Genomic DNA, 23,524 nt, shown 5'->3' with positions numbered 1-23,524 from the left:
GGCATTTCTTTAGACTGGCCTTACATCATCTCACTTTTGTAACCATTGCAAACCTGCTCATGCAACAGTTTCTTCCAAATCTGATCCCTCACAGTATCTGTTTACACGTCCTCCATGCACTTAATAGCACTTTGTATCTGTACTTATTCAGAAAAGACAAAGAGCATCCTTGAGGATTCACCTTACCGGTAATGTAGATAAGGATCCAATGTATTGTGAAAATATGGGAGCAACACATTAAGACCTTGGTGTGGTTGGGTCGGATGAACACAATGGCTCTTAGTAGAGGGCAAGACTGCAGGGACTTTGCGATTAAAGAAAAACCCAACTAGTGATAAAAAATAGTTATAAAAATGAATACAGGAACGTGTTTCAACAGCCATATGTGGTCTTCATCAGGTGTATGAAAACAGATTACCATAGTTACACATTCTATATATACTTTCCGCATAGGAAATGTACAGTTAATTACATGCATAATTAATTAGCTAAAACACAACACCATATCCTAGTGTTTTACTGTAGAATTTGTCCGAACGCCCTCTTTCACATACCGTTGACACATGTCCGCCAGCCAAACCGGAACCACGAGCATCAGCGTTATACGAAACAGTTTTTCAGTGCATTGTAATATTTTCTATCACTGGCTCATTTTTGGATACCTAATGTTTCATGATACGAGAATTCAGGAAGAAAATTCATTTTTAATGAATTTTTGTTAATGGATAAATGATATTCATTAGGCTACGTTCCTACGATGAGCTTCTGGTGAGTTTTTGAGATTTTCGGCACCATTTCTGAACCTGTTAAGTAAAATAGGGTATTTTTATTTCTACAAATACTTAGGGTAAAAATAAAAAACTCACCAAAAATTCATTGCGGGAGCGCAACCTTAAACCACAGAAAACTATTAAAATCGTTACTAACGTGTCTTCAGTACAGATGAGTCCGAGAATTACACATGCACTAATTTCCAGATGTAATCTGCTATGTTATAGCTGTAATGTAAATGTTACAGTATGTTAATGATATAATTCAGTCCCTGAGTGCTGCTCTGAGGGACTATTAACGTAAAAAATCAGGTATTGATCAGCTGCCATTCAAATGGGAGCACGACCAGAGATACACGGGGTGATACAGGGATGGCTGACAAGCATCCAGTATAAAGGTGGGGTGCTCAGGCACTCAAATTTTTTTTAAAAAAAACCTTCTTTATTCATAAGGACATACATGGAATACAAAAAGTTTACATCCAACGATCCGACACGTTTTGACCATTCTGGTCTTAATCATGGCATAATGTGCAGGACAAGACCCCCAAACCTAATTATACTTAAAATCGCCAAAAGGGAGGATATGAGAAAATAAGGGATGATGAGGAGGAGGCTGACCAACACTCCAGGTCATTATACTAATTAAAGCCAATGGATGAAAGAGGTGAACACCTGCTATCAACTAACAAAGGTAGAAAAATAGTGCAAAGACGCCATATCATTCTTCAAATTAAGCCCCCTTGAGTGGTGTGCATCAAGGGTTAATATCTAGAATGCCTCCCTCTTGAGAAGCATTTTTCACCTATCATCCTGTTAGTTCTTTTTAACCCTTTCAATGCAATTGATTTTTAATCCTGCCCCCATCTACATTGTGGTCTTCTGATACAAGAAGACGTTTAATATTAGTGATCTGACCCTCCCAATTGGGTGCACATTGTCGCGGTGGGATGGCTTTTAAGCTTTTTTTGATCAAAACATTGTCAACGAAGTACCCTATGTTATTTACTAGTGATGAGTGAACGTGCTTGGATAAAGTGTTATCCGCCATGTTCGGGTCCTAACCAAGTGAATTTGGCGTGCTCAAATAATATGTTCGAGTCTCCGCGGCTGCTGTTCGACAGCTGCAGCACATTCAGGAGTTGGCTGTCTGTTAGACAATTGAAGGGGGATAGTATATTACCCAGTGTCCTGCTCCTTCTAATGACAGGTCTGCAGCTTGGTTTATGGATGTTTCTAGTCCATAGTGTTGATTTCTGGTTGGGTCAAGCAGATCAATGTCAGGGCTCTCCGATCACTGGCACTAATAGAAGGTACATTATATGTGTCTATAGCAGGAGTATCTGCTGTGTGCATGGAATTCCTATTGCAGCATATCGGAGCTCTGCCCAAAGAATTACCATTATACGCAAAGTAAAGTATAATAGCATATCCAATGGGCTCAACGCAATAATGAAATATATAGTCGTCTTTGTTCTTCTAGTGTAAGCCATAATCTCACATTTTGTATATTTGGAGGAGGTGAAAGTATAATATTTCCATTCAGATATACATTCTTTATAAATACAATTGTTTCACAACATATATGAATTCCATATGTTTACAGTTTTGTCTTTTGTTTCTTCTAGGTTTATAGCAAAGCCGTGTGCTTTGGCTCTCAAAATTCAAGCCAGCGGACCACAGAAGGCTCAGCACAATGCCATTCTGGAGAAGGTGTTTACTGCTATCACAAAGGTAAAGATCAATAGGGAAATGTATCATGCATCAGTCAACTAGAATAAAAATGATGAATGGGTTGTCTGGGATTAGGGAAAGGATGTTCTACAAAGTATGAGTCTGGTATTGCGACTCGGCCTCCGGTCCCTTCACTTGCATAAGGATGTGATGCCGTACTGGACAAAGCCTATAGTCCAGAGTTTGCAATGTTTCTGCAACAGGGGGAATGTTTTACTAAAACTGGACAACCCATTTAAAGGGTAACAGAACTCTGATAAGTTTTCATTTGCTGTAACCACTGCTTAGTAGTTTTATACAGTGAAGGTCTTGGTTCACGGACACCTCCACTGAACTGTCAAAGGAAGGAGCAAACGTTTTTAGTTCTCCTCCAGCTAAGACAGAGTGGCCAAAAGCCCCTTGGACTTAATATTGATCCCATACCCATTTTTTGCTTGGGCTTAAATGCTTCTGCCCCTTCATTGAAAAAATTGGAACCGGATCTCCACTGATCAAAAGAGTGGTTACAACTTGCCAAAACTTTTTAAAAGTTCATTTACCCAATTTACTTATTTCTATATTGAAAATGTAATTAGACATTTCACTTGACCAAAACCAAACATTGATATCTTGATTTATCACTGTCCTGCTACAAAAATACAGTACATAGTCCTTTCTACCCCTTAAGATTCCAATTCACTTCTGAAACATGTCAGAGAGGGCTGAAATATCCCCATAAAGTCCCATGATCGATATATTTATGGTTGGGATGTGTAGAGCGGGCTCAGAAGCTGAGCCAGCTCCACATGTGGTAGGTATCGACATTATTAAATAGCAGTCATCTGTTTCTTATAGCAGTAACCGGAGCTCCGCTCTGTCCCAGCTGTTAACCATTTATATGCTGCTGTCAATCTCTGACATCAGTGTATAAATGGAACATGTGCAGAGGTTTACTTTCCATATCCTTGCGCTGCTGAAGCCTTCTGTTACTGCCATCTTGGTACTCCCCTATGAAGCTCAGCTATACTCAGCCTCTGGTATTTGGGTCTGTGCGTAAGGCCGCAATCACACTTGCGAGAAACTCACATGAGTCTTGCATCTCAACACCCGGCACTGCCGCCGGCACTCGGGACCGGAGCGTTCGGCTGCATGTATTTTTATGTAGCTGAGTGCTCCGGTCCCGAGTGCCGGCAGCAGTGCTGGGTATTGAGTTTCTCGCACGTATGATCCCAACCTAAAGGTGGAAACATATCTGAGACCTAGTCTCTGTGTGATAGCGCCCCTATCTAGCCAGAGAAAACGTGTTGTCCCTGGTGAGGCTGGAGACTCCAAAGCTACCAAATTAGAATGTAAAAGTATAAGGTGCCTATATGAAGATTCTTGCTGGATTATTGTCATAATGAATAACAAAATGTTCAGGAGACAAAGTAGAGGAACTATGATTCCTTTCTTGCACACTAAGGGTATGTTTCCACGTTCAGGATTACATCCGGATTAGCTGCGGATTGAATGCTGCGTACAACTGCAGCGTTCAACCCGCAGCTTCCAGATGTTACAGCATACAGTAGTGGAGGGGATTTTATGACATCCCGTCTCCAATATGCGTGCGAACATGCGTCCGGCGGCCCTGCGTTTACAGACATGAGGAGCGTCTTTTTAGAACGCAGTATGTCTGTTTACCTTGCGGTGACGCTCCTTCTCTGCAAAGTACATAACAGGGTCCTATGCATAGGGTGCGGCGATTCTGGATGTGTGCATTGAACACATCCGGAATCACCGCGCGTACGGAAGGGGGCGGCGCTTTGGGTGGAGCGGGGTTTCTGCTCCGTTCAAAGTGCCGACAATACGGCAAGTGGAGACGTACCCTTAAAGGACCAAGCTACAGACTTTAATTCTGCCATTGCAGGAAGTGACAGCATAAGTACGGTCATCCGGTGTCATGAAGTCTTTAGCCAGACAAAGCATTATATATACTTCCCTCATCATGTATCTATGTACCCCAGACCACGCAAAGCGGCTTGTTGGTGTCCACCTGTCACCCGCACCTAAGACATATGCACCCGCTGCTTCCACTAGACCCAGCCCAATGCTGATATTTCTTCATCTATTCCTGTGTATACCATATGTTCCATAATTCTTAAAATCAGATATTTTTATATTTTTTTTACAATTTTATTCTGGCAGCACCCTGATGAGAAAAGACTAGAAGGACTTTCCAAGCAGCTGGACTGGGATGTACGTAGTATTCAGCGCTGGTTTCGTCAGAGAAGGAATCAAGAAAAGCCGAGTACCCTGACACGATTCTGTGAGAGCATGTACGTATCTGCATTTTCTATGTTTATAGAGCTCCTCACTGTGTTTCTAGTGGTGATTTCCAATATCATTTTATTTAGCGCATTTCTCCAAGAGGCGCACTTATTAGGGCTCATTTATATCAGGATATCTGTGAAAACTCATTAACCGCTTTCTCACTTTGGTTGCTTGTAATTTAGAATTATTCTATGTGTATGATGATGGAATTTAGTTCTTTTATGCACTGATCCTGCAGATAATTAGAGAACTAATAGATTTACAATATAAAGCATGGTGGAGGGATAGAACAACCGACTCGGCATCTTAGAAGACAAGAGTAGTGATGAGCGAATATACTCGTTACTCGAGATTTCTTTAGCATGCTCGGGGGTCCTCCGAGTATTTTTTAGTGCTCGGAGGTTTTCCTCATCTTAGCTGAATGATTTACATCTGTTAGCCAGCATAAGTACATGTGGGGATTCCCTAGCAACCAGGCAACCCCCACATGTACTTATGCTGGCTAACAGATGTAAATCATTCAGCTAAGGTGAGGAAAACTAAACCTCCGAGCACTAAAAAATACTCGGAGGACCCCCGAGCGTGCTAAAGAAATCTCGAGTAACGAGTATATTCGCTCATCACTAGACAAGAGTAGTGATGATCGAACGTGCTCGGATAAGGCGTTACCTGATCATATTTGGGTGCTAACTGAGTGACTTCGGTGTGCTCGAAAAATATATTTGATTTCCCGCGACTGCATGTCTTGCATCTATTAGACTAAAAAAGATGAGGCCATATCTCAGGAATAGAAAGGAGCAGGAACAAAAGCTGGATTGAGAAGAACAGCGGCATTTACACCAGGCAAATATTTCATATTTATACCAAGTGACAATTCTGCTTTAAAAATTAACCCCTTTACCTTAAAGACACTCTCTGTTTTTTTTTGTGTTTTTTTTCGTTTTTCGCTCCCCTTCTACGCGGAGCCATAAAATTTTTTATTTCTTGGTAAATATGACTGTTTGAGGGCTTGTTTTTTTGTGGGATGAGTTGTACTTTTGAACAATAATTGATTTTACCGTATAATGTACTGTAAAACGGGAAACAAATTCCAAATGCTTTGAAATTGCAAAAAAGTGCAATTACATAATTTTTTTTTTTACCATGTTCACTAAATGCTCAAACTGACCCGCCATTATGATTCTCCAGGTCATTACGAGTTCATAGATACCAGACATGTCTAAGTTCTTCTTTATTGAAGTGGTGAAAAGAAAATCTAAAATCTGTTAAAGAAAAAAAATGGCGCCATTTTCCAAGACCTGTACACTGTGTTCCAAATTATTATGCAAATAGTATTTCCTCATATTTTCTCTAAATTACCTATCTGAATTGCAGTCATTGTTATTTTCCAGTCATCTACTATTCTAGTATAATTGCAGTGTTTTGGAACAAACTGCCTATGAATACAGTATCTTTAAAAATAAAAATAAACACTCAAAATGCATGTTCCAAATTATTATGCACAGCAGAGTTTTCAACCTTTTTTATTTTATTTTGAACAAAAAAATGGTCAGTTGTGAAGTTATAAGCATTATCAGCTTATTACAAAATGAAATCAAACAGTTTTCAAGTGAAAACTTTATTCTAGGTGATGTTACATTTGCACATAGGACCCCTTGTTCGAAAGAAGCTTCTGAACTCTCTCGTCCATTGAATTTGTCAGTTTTTGGATGGTTTCTGCTTCAATTGTTTTGCATGTGGACAGAATACCCTCCCAGAGCTGTTGCTTAGATGTGAACTGCCTCCCGCCATCATAGACATTCCTTTTGATGATGCTCCAGAGGTTCTCAATGGGGATGAGGTCAGGGGAAGATGGTGGCCACACCATAAGTTTGTCTTCTTTTATGCCCATAGCAGCCAGAGATGCAGATGAGTTTTTTGCAGCATGAGACGGTGCATTATCATGCATTAAAATGATCTTGCTGCGGAAAGCACGGTTCTTCCTCTTGAACCATGGCAGGAAGTGTTGTTTTATAAACTCCACATAGATTATGGAGTTCATCTTTACCCCTTCAGGGATCATAAAGGGGCCGACAATCTCTCTCCCCATGATTCCAGCCCAAAACATTACTCCACCTCCTCCTTGTTGGCGCCTTAGCCGTGTTTTCATGGGGTGTCCATCAACCAGCCATCTTCCACTCCATCCATCTGGACCATCGAGCGTTGCATGGCACTCATCGGTGAACCAAACAGTTTGGAAGTCAGTCTTCATGTATCTTTTGGCCCACTGGAGCTGTTTCTGCTTGTGTGCAGTGAATAGAGGTGGTCGACAGGATGGCTTACGCACCTCTGAAGGACCCTGCATCTTGTTGTTCTGGGGACGTTGGAGGCACCAGCAGCTTCAAAAACTTGTCTGCTGCTATGACAAGGCATTTTTGCAGCTGCTCTTTTAACCTTACGTAATTGCCTGTTGGAAAGAGTCCTCAATTTTTCCCTATCAGCACGCACACGTGTGTGCTGGGAATCAGCTACATACTTCTTGATTGTGCGATGATCACGATGAAGTGTCTTGGCAATGTTGATTGTAGTCATGCCTTGACCTAAATACTCCACAATTTGTTGCTTCTCAGCAGCCGACACATCCTTTTTCTTTCCCATTTTAGCAAAAAATGTAGGCTGCTTAATAATGTGGAACAGCCTTCTTAAGTAGTCTTGCCTTTATTTGGACACACCTGCCAAACTAATATGCACAGGTATCTGCAATTGCATTCAGTGATATAAAGAGCCCTGACACACATCACCATCAATGAGTTTAAATGACAAACAAAAAAATTCTAACCTTATCACTCCTAAACTCTATGTGCATAATAATTTGGAACACAGTGTAGTAACTCTATTTTTTGGCATCTGGGGCTGGGTAACGGCTTATTTTTGGCGCTCCAAGCTGATATATTTATCAATACCATTTTGGGGTAGATACGATCTTTTGATCACCTGTTATCGCATTTTATTGCAGAAATCAAAAACCGTAATTCTGATTTGCATTTTTTTTCTCATTACGACGTTTACCGATCAGATTAATTATTTTTGTATTTTGATAGATTGAGCATTTCTGAACGCAACGATACCAAATATGTGTGTGGTTTTTTATATTGTTTTATTTTGAATAGGGAAAAAGGGGGTGTTTTGAACTTTTATGTTTTTTTATTTTTACACTTTTTACTTGCTTCAATAGTCTCCTTAGGAGACTTGAAGCTTTGATCTCCTGATTGCTTGTGCTTCAGCCTTGCTATATGTTGCAGAATTGATCATCTTCTATGTACGCCAGCCGCTAGGCGGCGGTCATAGCAATCAGTAATGACAACCACAGGGCTCTCCTGCAGATCCCGTGTTGTCATGCCAATCCATCTACGCCACGCCATCATGTGACACAGGTGACGATGGACAGAGTTAGAGACTGACAGCGGCATTTAACATGTTAACAGTCGCGGGTGGATCGTCATTCCACCTGCGGCTGTTAGGGCCACAAGTCAGTTGATCAAATCAGTTATCATGTGCCAGTAAAGATGCGGGCTCCGGCGCTGAGCCCGAATCAAAGAGGGAGACACAGCATATGACGTATACATATGTCATATGTAGAGAAGGGGTTAAAACCCTCCATGCTGCCTGACTTTATTGTGGAGCTATCAGCCCCGACTGAGGTTGCCTGGTGTCTGTGTGCAATTCATAACTTGCAGTCTAATATATTCTCTTTGGTCCTCTAAAGGCAGAACTCAAGCTTTAAATAAAAATTATATTCCTCTTTCCGTACTTGGGCCAGGCCCATTTTAATTAAATTAAAGGATAGAGGTTTTTGCCGTGTGCTGCCAGTGCGCGGAAGCAGTCAGTCAATTTTAATGTGAAATTACTAATTGGTTTTGAGCATCAAGTAGAACCATATTATTAAAAGCAGATGGCATGTCCACTTTTATGGCGTATTTTCTGTGATGGACTACATTGTTAATTAAAGAACATGACATGCCATTGATATAATAGCCTGTATTTATTGGGCCATACTGGCAGATCAGATGCGCAGTCGGAGTCTCTGCTAAGTGGAGCATCCGCGGCGTCCACCAATTTGTTTTAAACATCCATAGCATCATTGCAGGGGGCAGTCAATAAAAGGAATATGTCAGTAAGATCAATGCCCCAAACAGCATGTATGGACATGCAGCTCTAAGAAAGCTAAATCCATGGAGACTTTTATAACTTCTATCTGTTGCTGCATTCCTGAGCAATTAGCATTTTAATTTCTATGCAATTTAGGTGTTAAGTGCTCTGGGGGCTCGACAAAGCACTTAATATAAGTCTCTGCCTCTCGAGAGTGTTTACTTACCCAGCACCAATCTTTTTAGCTTGGCAAGGGAAGATCAGATAGTGAGCTATCAATCAAACTAAAGAGGATGGCGCTGTGAAAACGGTATCAATGAGTCCTCTACAACTTGATCTTAATAGATGTTGAAATAAATATCAAATCCGCAAATCACTTCTTTTAATAATTATATTATTTTTAAGGCATGAACAATAATTTGGCCAACAGCTATCTCTCCTCACTCCCCCATACACAGGAACGCTCGGCTTAGGCTACTTTCACACTAGCGTCGTGCACTGCACGTCGCTATGCGACGTTGCAGCACACCGACGCTAGCTGTGAATGCGCCGCACAACGGGGGCAGCGGATGCAGTTTTCCAACGCATCCACTGCCCCATTGTGAGGTGCGGGGAGGCGGGGGCGGAGTTCCGGCCGTGCATGCGCGGTCAGAAATGCTGCAGACGACGCACCAAAAAACGTTACAAGCAACGTTTTTTGGTGGCGATGGTCCGACGCAACACGACGCAACCGTCGCACGACGGTTGAGATGTATGGCAATGCGTCGCACTGCGTCGCTAATAAAAGTCTATGGAGAAAAAACGCATCCTGCAAGCACTTTTGCAGGATGCATTTTTTCTGCAAAACGACGCATAGCGACGTGCAGTGCACGACGCTAGTGTGAAAGTACCCTTAGCCAAAAGTTGCTGTATTCTCTATGAGAAAACCTCTACAAGACTCCTCTGGCTGAGACTTATTTCTCACATAGCTGAAGGATTGGCCTTTGGAAATCGAACATGCTGGATTCTTTTCTTCCTTTGCATCAACTATTAAGGAAAAATTAGGAGGCCCACATATCAAATAATTTGTTGGCCAATATTGGCAGATTTGACTGACCTTAGCCTAATGTGTGTGTGGGGGCCTTTACTACTGAAAAATCACTGCACTATCTGCTAGGTCTTTTCCTACTGCCTAATTTACTGTCCACTGCCTGTTGTCAAGTGTGATCCATCTCCAGCAGCAGAAAAGCAGACATGGATTACAGGATTTGTGGTGACTTTTTGTCTGCTTTGCTGTCTGTCAATGTAGATAAAAGTATAACACAGAGGAGGATTTTCAGTAAGAAGCCAATAAGAAGCCAATGGATAATGGCAGTGACAATGCATGACACACAGTGAAGGAAAGGCATTTCTAGCACATACAATGCTGGCAGGGTGCAATAGCTTGAGAATTTGTACCGATCATGAAAATAAATATCCAAGTAGAAAACCATGGCACTCAATATGTCATTCAAAGGAAAAGTGCTTTATTGGGAGATAACCATGTGGCAGAGATCCATAATATTATTATCAGCCAATGTTTGGGTCCATCCTTGACCCTTTTAAAGGCTTGTGTCCTGGGACATCTCCATTAGACAGCTACAATAAACTCTGACACCACAGGACAGAAACCATAAAAGAAGGTCCGGCATGGACCAAAACATTGGCAACCAATAACATTATGGACCTTTGCAACAGGCAGATCTCACAGTAAAGCACCATTGTCCTCTACTGCATATATCGATTCTCATGGTTTTCCAACTCTAATATTTCAGATTCACCTGGATATGACTACTGGCACAAATATCTATTGACACAGTATCACAATTTTTTTTTAACAAAGCTTATCATTAGTGATGAGCGCGAGTGGTCGTTACTCAAGTTTGCTTAGGGTGCTCAGGAATTCACTGAATATCTCGGGTGCTCCAGTGTCATGTTCGAGTTCTCGCGTCTGATAGACAGCCACAAAACATGCGGTGATTACCTGACATACACAGACATTGTCTTGTGGCTGTCTAACAGCTGTGAAATATGCCGCCGCGGGACTCGAACATGCCCCTCAAGCACCCGCGATACTCATTGCGCACTCGATTAACAAGCACTTGCGATCATCACTACTAATCGTTTCGGCACACTCATCTAAGGATATGTTGAGCCAATAGGGAAGGTAAGGAAGGACATATTGTGTTTTTCATTCAGAAATGAAGGGGGCGCTCTAAATGTTTCATCCATTATACAGGGGAGGCGAAGTTTGGATCAATTTTTCCCGTCTTTATAGAAATAAATCGAATGCTGTTCTGAGTTGGGTTTCCTTAACTGAAATCCTTCTTTACTGCTGCTCTTAGTAAAATATTACTCCTTTCTTCGGCTTTGACAGTTTTATATATTTTTATATAGAGACATAAATGCATTCTGAATGCGCAGCAGAGAAATTACATGCAAATGGTTAAAAGGCAATTATTTAAGTACAACAATTGTGCATCTTAAGTGGAGATACGGTGCAGTCATTTCTGTGCGTTTTATCATCTGAGAGGCAGCGAAGATTTGAGAAATTGGAGATAAGTGACTTCACATCAGAGCTGGATAAATCCCCTTGACTTTCAATGGAGCATGCAGTGAACAGCTAAACCGTGTGTCAAATGTCTGTTCAAGCAGAGACAGAGGCCTTATTAAATGGGCATTATATCAGAGCGGATGCTTGGGGGAACGTTTCACAGAGAAATGAAAAGGCCGTGGTTTACTGCATGTAGTAAGTCCTATCAATGGATTACAACACGGCTGAAAATAAATAGATTTTTTTATTCCTGTGATTCAAGTTTAAAGGAAATTAATAATAATATATTTGATATTTAAAATTTAATTTTAAATATCAAACATTTATTATTTCAAATATTAAAGGGAACCTGGCAGCAGATTTTGCCGCTTTAAGATGCGGCCACTGCCTTTCAGGGCTTATCTACAGCATTCTATAATTCTGTAAATAAGCCCCAGGTCCAACCTGCAAGTGAAGAAAAATAAGATATATTATACTCACCTGGGGGGGGGGCGGTCCAGTCCGGTCTGATGGGTGTCGCAGGTCCGGGTCCGGTGCCTCTCATCTTCCTGCGACACCACCCTCTTGCTAGCTTCATCGCTCCCCGGCATCGGCGCTCCTGCACAGGCGTACTTCTCTGCCCTGTTGAGGGCAGAGTAAAGTACTGCAGTGAGCAGGTGCTGGGCCTCTCTTGGGCGTGGAGAGGGGTGAATATTCATTTCACTTTAATAGCAAGCAGTGATAGCCGCAAGCTGCATCTAACATTGCCCGCTATTAGGGCCACCAAACCAGGGCCCCCAGCCCACACGGCCGCTATGGGGCTGTAAGTCAGGGGGGCCCGGCACCATAGATGCCGATGCAGTTGAAAGCAACAATTGAGGAGCGAGCATCAGGTGATGCTCCCTCTCTCATCAGTCCCCTTTAATTATTGGGGGTACTCCATGTCATTTTTTGGCTGGGCACCCCTTGTTAATATCCAATAAAGTCTAAGTAAACAGCTGTGAGCTGATATTAATAGCCTGGGAAGCTTCATGTCTATTGCCTCCTTCACAGACTAAAAATATCAGCCCCCGGCTGTCAGCTTTCCCTCAGCTGGTTAACACTAGAACTACTGATGGAGTCATTTTGACTCCTTTCATTTTTTATTTCTCTTCTGTGACTACATTTTTCAGAATTCCGGCTTGAAACTCGGTGACTTTTCCTCAAATATGATATGAAAAAAGATTTTGTGAGAATAAATAATTTTGGTAAAAAATGTGCGCGTTTTTTTCAAAATTTACCAAGAACTACTGAAGGGAGTCATTTTGACTCCCTACTATATTTTGAGGTCCTTTTGTCACTAAATGTTGCTATAAAGTTTTGTGCATAATTTTTTCACTCTGTCTTATTTACCCTGATGTTCATATAGATGTAGTTCAATTTACATGTCAACTTTTCACATTTTCCTTGTGTTTTACCTGCTTGTATTACTGTGTAATGCTGAACAAAATAGCTTGTTTACTCTAGGCTCTTATCTTATGCTAATGAAGGGTGGTGTTTTTCTAAGGTCCTAGCAGGAGACAGTATTCTGGATAGTAACTTTACTTTCAGTTCAGCTGAAGAGACAAAGAGAACAGACGCAGACATACGAGCTCTGAAGACTCATACAGGTATGAATTGTTATGAAATAGTTTAGCTGTCTGTCAACTGATTCAGCCCACCTACTTTTGAAGGTGGCAGAACAGTTATTATTTCTTTTAGTTTTCATTTCATTTCTATTTTTCAGCAGGGAACTATATAGAATTATGGAATTTGTGAGGAATATGGAGAGAAGACGTTTGATAAAGCCTCAGGATATTCTGGCTACTTTGCAATCCATACCGGAGGATGAATCGGAATCCGAATTGCAGGAACATGTATTTGATTCTGACAGTGATGAAGATTTCATTCCTCAGAACATATCAAGTGAATCTGAAGACTCAGAAGGAACAAATCCAGAAGGTAAGTAGTTATGTGTATTTATTTGTTCTTCCACACACTGAGTTAGGGCCTGTGCACACTAGCAGAATTCTGGCTGAATAGCCATCTGGATATTCTTGCCGCAATACAGGCCGTACCTGCCCGCTCATGCCTAAAGCTCCGCTCCGAACCCCGGGCTGGAGCCGCTGTCAGGGACAGAGCAGCGCTTGCTTACGCGCGAGCACAGCTCCGTCCCAGACAGCAGCTCCAGCCCGGGGTTCGGAGCGGAGCTTCAGGTATGAAACTCTGCTCTGTACCTGAGCGGGCAGGTACAGGCCGGATTGTGGTGAGAATATCCGGTCGGATATTCCGCCGCTAATCCAGCCAGTGTGCACGGACCCTTACAAAACAAAAATTCTAAATATTCATCAACTTTTTTCCAGATATTCCAAGCACATCAACTGGGGATCGGGCTCATGCAGTTATGTTGCCTCGTGACCATCCTCCTGGTCGTGGACAGAAAAAATCAGCAAAACGTCCCAGAAATGAAAGAACAACAGATAACGATGGCGGCGAAGGTAATGCAACAACAAACACCAGAGAAGGCGAATCTGAAGGAATACTAGTTTCAGCGGATGGTATTCAATGGAAACCTGTTGAAATTGGACAACACTTGCCTGGTAGGCGTGACAGCCAAAATATTCTTCGAGAAGCACCTGGCCCTACAGGATACGCCAGAAGAAATATCATTATCGATAGTCCTTTGAGCGCATGGCGTTTATTTTTTGATTCATATATATTGACACATATAAAGAACTGTACGCTTGCAGAAGCATGCAGGAACAATAATTTACAGTTTACTCTATCTGATGAGGAGCTAGATGCATTCATTGCGATATTCTATGCTCGTGGAATATCTGGCACGAACCGTCACTCGATTAGCAGTATTTGGTGTAATGACTGGGGAATACCGTTTTGCAAAGCGACAATGTCTAGGGACCGCTTTGTTGAAATTATGAGGTTTCTCAGATTTGATGAGAAATCTACTCGATCGGAGAGACTGCAAACGGACAAGTTTGCTCTATTTTCTACTGTGTGGGACAGGTTTATTGCAAATTGTATTGCGTGTTACAAACCTGGCCCATACATAACGGTGGATGAGCAACTTTTCCCAAGCAAAACTAGGTGTCCATTCACGCAGTACATGCCTTCCAAACCAGATAAATATGGCCACAAATATTGGCTAGCTGTTGATAAGGAGAGCAAATATCTGGCAAATGGCTTCCCTTATCTAGGCAAAGATGACACACGCCGTGCTGAGGACCGTTTAGCTGACCATGTGGTAATGAAGTTATTGGACCCGTTTTTGAAAAAAGGTCGCAATGTTACAACCGATAATTATTTTACTTCAGTAAAATTAGCTAAACAGCTAAAAAGCAAAGGAACAACCATCGTGGGAACACTGAATAAGATAAGGCGAGAAGTGCCTAAAGAAATAAAATCCATGAAAGAGGAATTGTACAACACTAAAGTGTTTAGAAATGAAGACAATTTTACACTTACAGTATATCAAGGAAAGCCCAACAAAAATGTTGTCATTTTGAGTTCCGTCCATCCAGATGTTGTTGTTGCGTCTGATTCCGCTAAAAAAACTCCAGAAGCGGTAAAGTTTTACAATGAAACAAAATATGGAGTAGATGTAGTGGATCAGATGGCACGAAAATATACCACACGAACATCCACAAGGAGATGGCCTGTTCATGCATTTGAAAATGCCTTAGACTTTGCGGGTATAAATGCATGTACAATATTCAAGGAGATTACCCACCAAAAAATGTCACGCAAGGCATTTTTGCAAACGCTTGTGAGAGAGTTGAGTGGTCCTTATGTCACAGATAGGGAAAAGGGTTCCACGTCCCAAGTTTCTACATGTTCAGAAGTGATGGTTCAAACAAAATTTTGCCAGATCAAAGAAAAGTGCAAGAAAAATAGATCTGTCGGCAATTGTAAGACTTGTGGTAAGTCTTTGTGTGGGCAATGTACTGCCATAAATCAAAGGCAATGCCTAAAATGCGAAACACCAAATGTTTAGAAGGTGAATTCTGCGCCATATTTTCATTTTTATGCTCCTCCACCTACATTTTCTCTGCTTTTTGTTCTTCAGTTGTTGTTTATATGTGTGCACTTGAATAAAAAAAAATGTTTGAAAAACGTCTATTATAATTATTATTTTCTGTAGAAAAATAAGAAAAGCAGAAAAAAAACCATCAAAAGCATTACTGTTGGATCTCACAATAATAATACATTACAAAAAATATAATTATTAATAAATAACCACAAATGAAACTTTAAAAATAAACGAAAACAAGCAAGGAGTCAAAATGACTCCTTTCAGTAGTTCTAGGCGGGGTCACGAGTCCAGTAGTCCTAGTGTTAAGAAAAATATTGGGGACCCCACTCCATGTTTTTTCTCTTATTTATTTAATTATTAGCTAAATACATGTACAGTAAGCTACACACACTGCACTGATCATATACCTCAATGATATCTATCCATTTACCTATATCTGTATGTAAGATCTTTTTTTAGTAAATTATCTTGAATTGACATAGAGAATTGCTGTATGTAAAATATGATGTTAAAAACTTATTGAATACGTATTGCATACGCATGTCATATGGATGCTAGGTGAGAAAAAAAATGCATGACACTCGCCTGACACTCTCCAACTTTTCAGGCTTATATATGCTGATGTGAGAGTACTCTAAACAGAACGATGAGCACCAAGTCGGACGTGCGCTACCACTGAGCTGACAAATTGTTATGAAAACATATTGTTTTATTGGCAAAACATCTATTTGGTACAGAGACTCGGTGAATAATAATTCCTCTTTTATCATTGCTCAGTTTTTCACATTTATATTTTGTTTTTCAGAAATTGATTATTTGCTTTATGATGCATTACTCTTAATAAGTAAGATTAGAAAACCTATCACTTTTCATCGCAGTGTGTTTTATATTGAAATGCTTTTGCAATCATGTAGTGCTTTAAATTACCCTGAAGCTACAATATATTAATGCTACTTAAGTTAATTTACAGTATCATTTCAGGATGGGAAATGACTTATCTTAGTAAAATTATTCCAGTTTTATTACTTTTTCAAATGAAGATAAAATGCTGCTGTATGTCATCTTTTCATCTACAGGGCTTACTACTGCAAATAAAGACTAATATACATGCTTCTGATTTGGTCTGATTTACAGATAATTTAGGCAATACATGAATAAATAGAGCAGGCAAATATAATTTGTATCTATTTCTCTAGCGATATGTCTATATCTGTCTATCTGCCTATCTATCTATCTAGAACAAAAAAGGCAGCACTCTAGCAATTCTACACTGGGTATCAGGTCCCAAAATAGCTTTTGCCTTGACTTTTTAACCCCTGTACAGAGAACTATTCTTGCATAGGGACCCTAGGTTGAGTCAGCAGAGTAGCTGCTGGCTGATGAAGCAGGCTGGCATGAAAGTCAGGTTACCAAATCAGCACCATGAGCAATAGAATCAACACACAAAAGAATGGTCACAAATACAGTCTGAGCTCAAACAGCCTGAACAAGATATAATATAAACTAGCGCCTGGCAAGTCCCAACAGTAAGCTTGGAGAGTCAGTATTAAGTGGTGTTGTCCCATAAGTTACAGCAGGAAGCTGCTAGATTGATTGTCACTACAGGTCTCAGCAAAACGTGCCTCTCTGGCTGGACAGAGCCTGTGCTGCCCAGAGCTTATGGTAATGACACCACGTCCAGCACAACATGAATATAGCAATGTCTGGTGGCAGAAACAAGTCACAGGAGCAGGTTCAGGAGGAGATGGGACAACTCCCTCTGCCTCTCCATCCCCCTAATCCCCTCTGTCTCCCAGTCTCTCCCTGGATCCCCATCCCCTTCTCCCTTTCTACCTCTCTGTACTTTACCCCTCTATACCTCTCCCCCTCCATGCCTTTCTCCTCCTATGATCGTCGAACTTACAATATTCGCATTCGCCGATTTAATCACCGATTATAGCCGAACATTCACAGCATGGTGTTTCTTATGCTGTGTGAAAGCATGGGAAACACTGGCATAGCACTTCTGCCGGTCAGAGAGCATCGTTTTCCACGCTGTCAGGAGACACAGCTGTGATCGGAGGTATAAAGTTTACTTCCGGTCACTGGTGTCAGCTGATGGGACTACACTTTCCATCAGCTGACACCTGCTGCCGCTAATAACAGTGAGAGCAGGAGCAGTGGATGGGAGTATTCATCAGCCGCTCCTGCACTGTAAATAAATAATTTAAAAAAAACCCTGCATAGATTCCCTTATATTTTTGATAACCAGCCAGGCAAAACTCACAGCTAGGGGCTGCAACCCTCGGCTGTCAGCTTCAGCAAGGCTGGTTATTAAGAATAGAGGGGTACCCACGCCTTATTTTTAATTATTTTTGACAACCAGCCTTGCTAAAGCTCACAGCTAGGGGCTGGTATTCTCAGTCTTGTAAGAGGCCATGGATAAAGGCCTTCCGCAGCCTAAAAATAGCTGCCCGCAGCTGCCCAGAAAAGGCACATCTATTTGATGCACCAATTCTGGTGGTTTGCCCAGCTCTACCCACTTGCCCTGTAGCGTTGGCAAGTGGGGTTCATATTTATGAGGTTTATTAGAAATAATACTAAACACACTTTTCCATTTTATTTAACAGTAACAAACACAGTTATATTCACCTAACGCTTAATTCCATCGAAGCCCTCATTCTCCTGTAATAAAACTAAAATAAAAAAACAACAATATCCCTCACCTATCTGTCGTTCTGTCCCAAGCCGTAATCCATGTCTGGGGGGTAATAGTTTTCAACCTGGAGGGTGCCAAGATGCAACCATCCATGCTGAGAACCACTGGTGACTGAGTTGCTGCGAGTGCAGAGTCAGTGACCGGCGGTGACGTCATCAAGGTTACCTTCGGTCACTGGTGTTAGCTAATGAGACTACAGCTCCCATCAGCTGACACCTGCTGCCGCTAATAACAGAGAGAGCAGGAGCAGCAGATGGGAGTATTCATTAGCGCAGGAGCAGCTAATGAAGTCCGGCGTCACACTACCATAGCATGCGGGTGAGTGCTATGTGAGAAAACATTGCATAGCACTCGGCCCAGTGTTAATCTATAGAGCAGCTCACATCAGCGTTTATTTGCTCAGCCTTATTCGGCATGCATGTAAAATTGCCGCATGCTGCAATTGTCACCGAGGCTCAGCCGAGACCAGCCAATGCAAGCCTATGGGTGCGATAAAAAAAATCGCACAGCACTCGGATCATGCAAGTGGTGTCTGATTTTTACATACTGATATCCTTTGCAAAGCCGGTAATTCATGTGCAGCATACAGTAAAATCACACTGACAGGTTAGCATAGAATAGATATATACACATAGAATACAAATTTATATATAGATGTTAGTGACACACACACACACATATATATGTGTATACATAAATATATATTACATAGATAGATAGATAGATAGATAGATAGATAGATAGATAGATAGATCTGCAACCAGGACCGAAATGTCGCCACATGGGCCAATAAAGAGCACCTTACAACTGTCATGGAGTGCTGTTTCAACTTTTTTTGATTCTACTTACAAGGTTTGGTATATGCCTATGAGACTTTGCACCCATTTTTTCTGTGCTGTGCTTAATTCTTTTTAGATAGATAGATAGATAGATAGATAGATAGATAGATAGATAGAAGAAAATCCGGCAATTCATGTGCCGCCTACAGTAAAATCACACTGACAGGTTACAATAGAATAGATTATTATTATTTATTATTATAGCACCATTTATTTCATGGCACTTTACATGTGAGGAGGGGTATACATAATAAAAACAAGTACAATAATCTTGAACAATACAAGTCACAAGTGGTATAGGAGGAGGGAGGACTCTGCCCACGAGGGCTCACAATCTACAAGGGATGGGTGAGGATACAGTAGGTGAGGATTGAGCTGGTCATGCAGTGGTTTGGTCGATCGGTGGTTACTGCAGGATGTAGGCTTGTCGGAAGAGGTGAGTCTTCAGGCTCTTTTTGAAGGTTTCGATGGTAGGCGAGAGTCTGATATGTTGCGGTAGAGAGTTCCAGAGTAAGGTTGATGCGCGAGAGAAATCTTGTATGCGATTGTGGGAAGAGGAGATAAGAGGGGAGTAGAGAAGGAGATCTTGTGAGGATCGGAGGTTGCCTGCAGGAAAGTACCGGGAGACAAGGTCACAGATGTATGGAGGAGACATGTTGTGGATGGCTTTGTATGTCATGGTTAGGCTTTTGTACTGGAGTCTCTGGGTAATGGGGAGCCAGTGAAGGGATTGACAGAGGGGAGAGGCCGGGGAATAGTGGGGGGGACAGGTGGATTAGTCGGGCAGCTGAGTTTAGAATAGATTGGAGGGGTGCAAGAGTGTTAGAGGGGAGGCCATTGAGCAGGAGGTTACAGTAGTCGAGGTGGGAGATGATGAGGGCATGGACTAGGGTTTTTGCTGATTCTTGGTTTAGGAGTGTACGGATCCGTGAAATATTTTTGAGTTGAAGGAGGAAGGAAGTGGAAAGGGCTTGGATATGCGGTTTGAAGGAGAGATCAGTGTCAAGGATTACCCCGAGACAGTGAGCTTCTGGGACTGGGGAGAGTGGGCAGCCGTTTACTGTAATGGATAGGTTCGTTGGGGGTTCGTGAGATGGGAGAAAGACGATGAATTCTGTTTTGTCCATGTTAAGTTTTAGAAATCTAATGGAGAAGAAGGATGAAATAGCGGATAGACATTGAGGGATTCTGGTTAGTAGGGTGGTGATATCTGGTCCAGAGATATAGATCTGTGTGTCGTCAGCATAGAGATGATACTGAAAACCGTGAAATTCTTTGAGCTTTCCCAGGCAAAAGTTTAAATGGAGAAGAGCAGGGGCCCTAGAACTGAACCTTGTGGGACACCGACAGATAGGTGACGAGGTGAGGAGGTGGTGTGTGAGTGGGAGATGCTGAATGTCTGGTCAGTTAGGTATGATGAGGTCCAGGATAGGGCCAAATCTGTGATGCCAAGGGATGAGAGGGTCCGCAGCAACAGGGAATGGTCCACTGTGTCAAAGGCAGAGGAGTGGTGTGACCGGAAGCCTGATTGTAAGCGGTCAAAGAGGGAGCAGGAAGATAGATGGGAGGACAGTTCAAGATGGACGTGTTGTTCCAGTAGTTTTGAGGCATAAGAGAGAAGTGATATAGGGCGATAGCTCGATACAGAGGATGGGTCAAGTGAGGGCTTTTTGAGGATAGGAGTGATAGAGGCATGTTTAAAGCTTGAGTGGAAAACACTAGTTGTTAGTGATAGGTTGAAGAGATGGGTTAGGGTTGGGATGAAGACTGTGGTGAGGATTGGGATGACGTGGTAAGGGATCGGGTCCAGTGCACAGGTGGTGATGAGATGTGATCTTGAGAGTAGAGTGGAAATCGATCTTCTGTAATGGTGGAGAAGTTGGTTTTGTAGGTGGAGGGCTGGGTAGTTGGGAGGAAGGGCTCTGGGGGTTGTCGACTAAAACTGTCTCTGATGTTTTCAATCTTCTGCTTGAAAACTGTGGCAAAGTCTTGAGCTGAGATGAGTGGGAAGGGAGGAGGTGCTGGGGGACGGAGGAGAGAGTTGAAGGTGTTGAATAACTGATTAGGGTTGTGAGACAGGGAGGATATGAGAGATGAGGAGTAGGTTTGTTTTGCTGTGGTGAGTGTGGTCTTGAAAGTAGTGAGGGACTGTTTGAATGCGATGAAGTACTCATTGGAGTGGGATCTTTTCCATCTCTGCTCAGCAGCCTTGGAAGCTCGCCTCAGTTCTTTGGTCACGCTGGTGTGCCAGGGCTGTCTGTTGGTTGATTTTGTGAGCTTTGGTATGTGTGAGAGGGGCAAGGGATTCCAAAGCTACAGCTATTATGGTGTTATATAGAGTGGTAGCATCATCCGCATTGTGTAGGGAACTTATGTCTGTGAGAGGGAGGAGGGATTCAGAGAGTGAGTGTAGATCGAGGAGTTTAAGATTTCTGTGAGGGTGTGCAAGTTTGTGGGGTGGGGATCGTAGACAAGGAGTAGAGACGGAAGAGAATATGAGTAGATTGTGGTCAGAAAGAGGAAGAGGTGAGTTAGAGAGGTTAGATAGGGAGCAGAGGCGGGTGAAGATGAGGTCCAGCGTGTGACCATCTTTGTGAGTGGCTGCAGAAGACCATTGAGTGAGGCCGAAGAGGGAAGTGAGAGATAGAAGTTTAGTGGCAGCTGAGAGGGAAGTGTCAATGGGTATGTTGAAGTTGCCCATGATGATAGTGGGGATGTCCACAGAAAGGAAATGAAGTAGCCAGGTGGTGAAGTGGTCAATGAAGGTGCTGGCTGTCCCTGGGGGGTGGTAAATGACAGCCAGTTGGAGGTTGGAGGGGGAGTAGATGCGCACAGAGTGCACCCCAAAAGAGGTGAAGGTAACAGAGGGTGGCAGTGGGATTGGGATGAAGGAGCAGTAATCTGACAGGAGAAATCCAACTCCTCCGCCATGCTTGCTGCTGGGGCGGGGTGTGTGAGAAAGGTGGACTCCACCATATGAAAGTGCAGCAGGAGAGGCTGTGTCAGAAGGGGTGAGCCAGGTTTCGGTGATGGCAAGGAAGGAAAGTTTGTTAGTAATAAAAAGATCATGGATGTAGGAAAGCTTGTTGCAGACAGAGCGAGCGTTCCATAGAGCTCCTGTTAGTGGGACTGGGGAACCGGGGGCTTGGCGAATGGGTATAAGGTTAGAGAGGTTAGGGAAATTTGTGATAGAGTGTGGATGGGAGGTAGAAATGACTGTGGGGATGTGGTGAGGAGGACCAGGATTTGGAGAGATATCACCAGCAGTGAGAAGTAGCAGAGAAAGTGTTAGCAGGTGGGAGCAGGAGAGAGGGCATGAGGTGGCTGTCTGTGCTTGGAGACAGAAGATTGTATGTTGAGGAACAGTTCTGAGGAGGAGGTGAGATGGATGGGGAGGATAGAAGAGGAGATGAACAGTTCCTTACTTGGTGTAGGGATTAGGGGAGTTTGCAGAAAGTGAAGGATTATAGGGGTGAGAGTGAAAACAAACAGAAACATTGTTTACAGTGACTGTCCAGATACCTTCAGTTCCCTTCTGGTTCAATTCTGGTTTTAATTCTACATAATCTTCACACTTCTAGGACACACTTCTTAGAATCACACTGCAGACTAAAGTCATTGCAGACTTGTGCTATGCAGTATATGTACAACTAAGTGCATGCAGGTGTGAAGCAGAGAGGGGTGGTCTCTGTTCATCTTGGTCAGAGAATTAAGAGTGGACCAGATGCATACAATCAAGCCAAAGTAAAGAAATTCATAAATAACACTGGGGTATGCTGGGGTTAGCTGAAAGGCATACCATGTGAATGCTAGGAGCAGAGGGAAGTCTGTGTGGAAAGCTGGGGGATAGATATAGAATACAAATATATATAAATATATGTATACATGTATATATGTATATACATACACATAGAATACATAGATATATAGATGTCAGTGACACACACACACACATATATATATATCTAATATATAATTGCCTAGAATACTACTTCCTGCAATTTGTGCCAACTTCCGTGGCTTTGTCCGGAGCTAATGTCCGGAGCTAATGTCCGGAGCTAATGTCCGGAGCTAATGTCCGGAGATAAGTGACGTCACCAGTGTCCTACACCCAGGCAGAGCACAGGGGCCCCAGGCAGCATATGGGGCCCCAGGCAGAGCACAGTGGCCCCAGGCAGAGCACAGGGGCCCCAGGCAGCATATGGGGCCCCAGGCAGAGCACAGTGGTCCCAGGCAGAGCACAGGGGCCCCAGGCAGCCTATGGGGCCCCAGGCAGAGCACAGTGGCCCCAGGCAGAGCACAGGGGCCCCAGGCAGCATATGGGGCCCCAGGCAGAGCACAGGGGCCCCAGGCAGCATATGGGGCCCCAGGCAGAGCACAGTGGCCCCAGGCAGAGCACAGGGGCCCCAGGCAGAACATGGGGCCCCAGGCAGAGCACAGGGGCAC

The 23,524-nt window shown here is 42.7% G+C and overlaps 1 protein-coding gene across 3 annotated transcripts in view; it reads left to right on the top strand.

Annotated features, from left to right (window-relative positions):
* Positions 1 to 23,524, top strand: part of CERS6 (ceramide synthase 6) — a 237,715-nt gene that overhangs the window by 103,406 nt on the left and 110,785 nt on the right. For all 3 annotated transcript variants that reach the window (XM_077272784.1, XM_077272786.1, XM_077272785.1), the window contains exons 2-3: positions 2,399 to 2,504; positions 4,668 to 4,798. In XM_077272784.1, the coding sequence (XP_077128899.1) occupies positions 2,399 to 2,504; positions 4,668 to 4,798 (237 nt within the window). The remainder of the gene's footprint in view (positions 1 to 2,398; positions 2,505 to 4,667; positions 4,799 to 23,524) is intronic.

Source organism: Ranitomeya variabilis, chromosome 7, assembly GCF_051348905.1.
Source record: "Ranitomeya variabilis isolate aRanVar5 chromosome 7, aRanVar5.hap1, whole genome shotgun sequence".
Lineage (NCBI taxonomy): Eukaryota > Metazoa > Chordata > Amphibia > Anura > Dendrobatidae > Ranitomeya > Ranitomeya variabilis.
The sequence above is the reverse complement of the archived record's forward strand: the minus strand, read 5'-3'. Positions and strand labels throughout refer to the sequence as shown.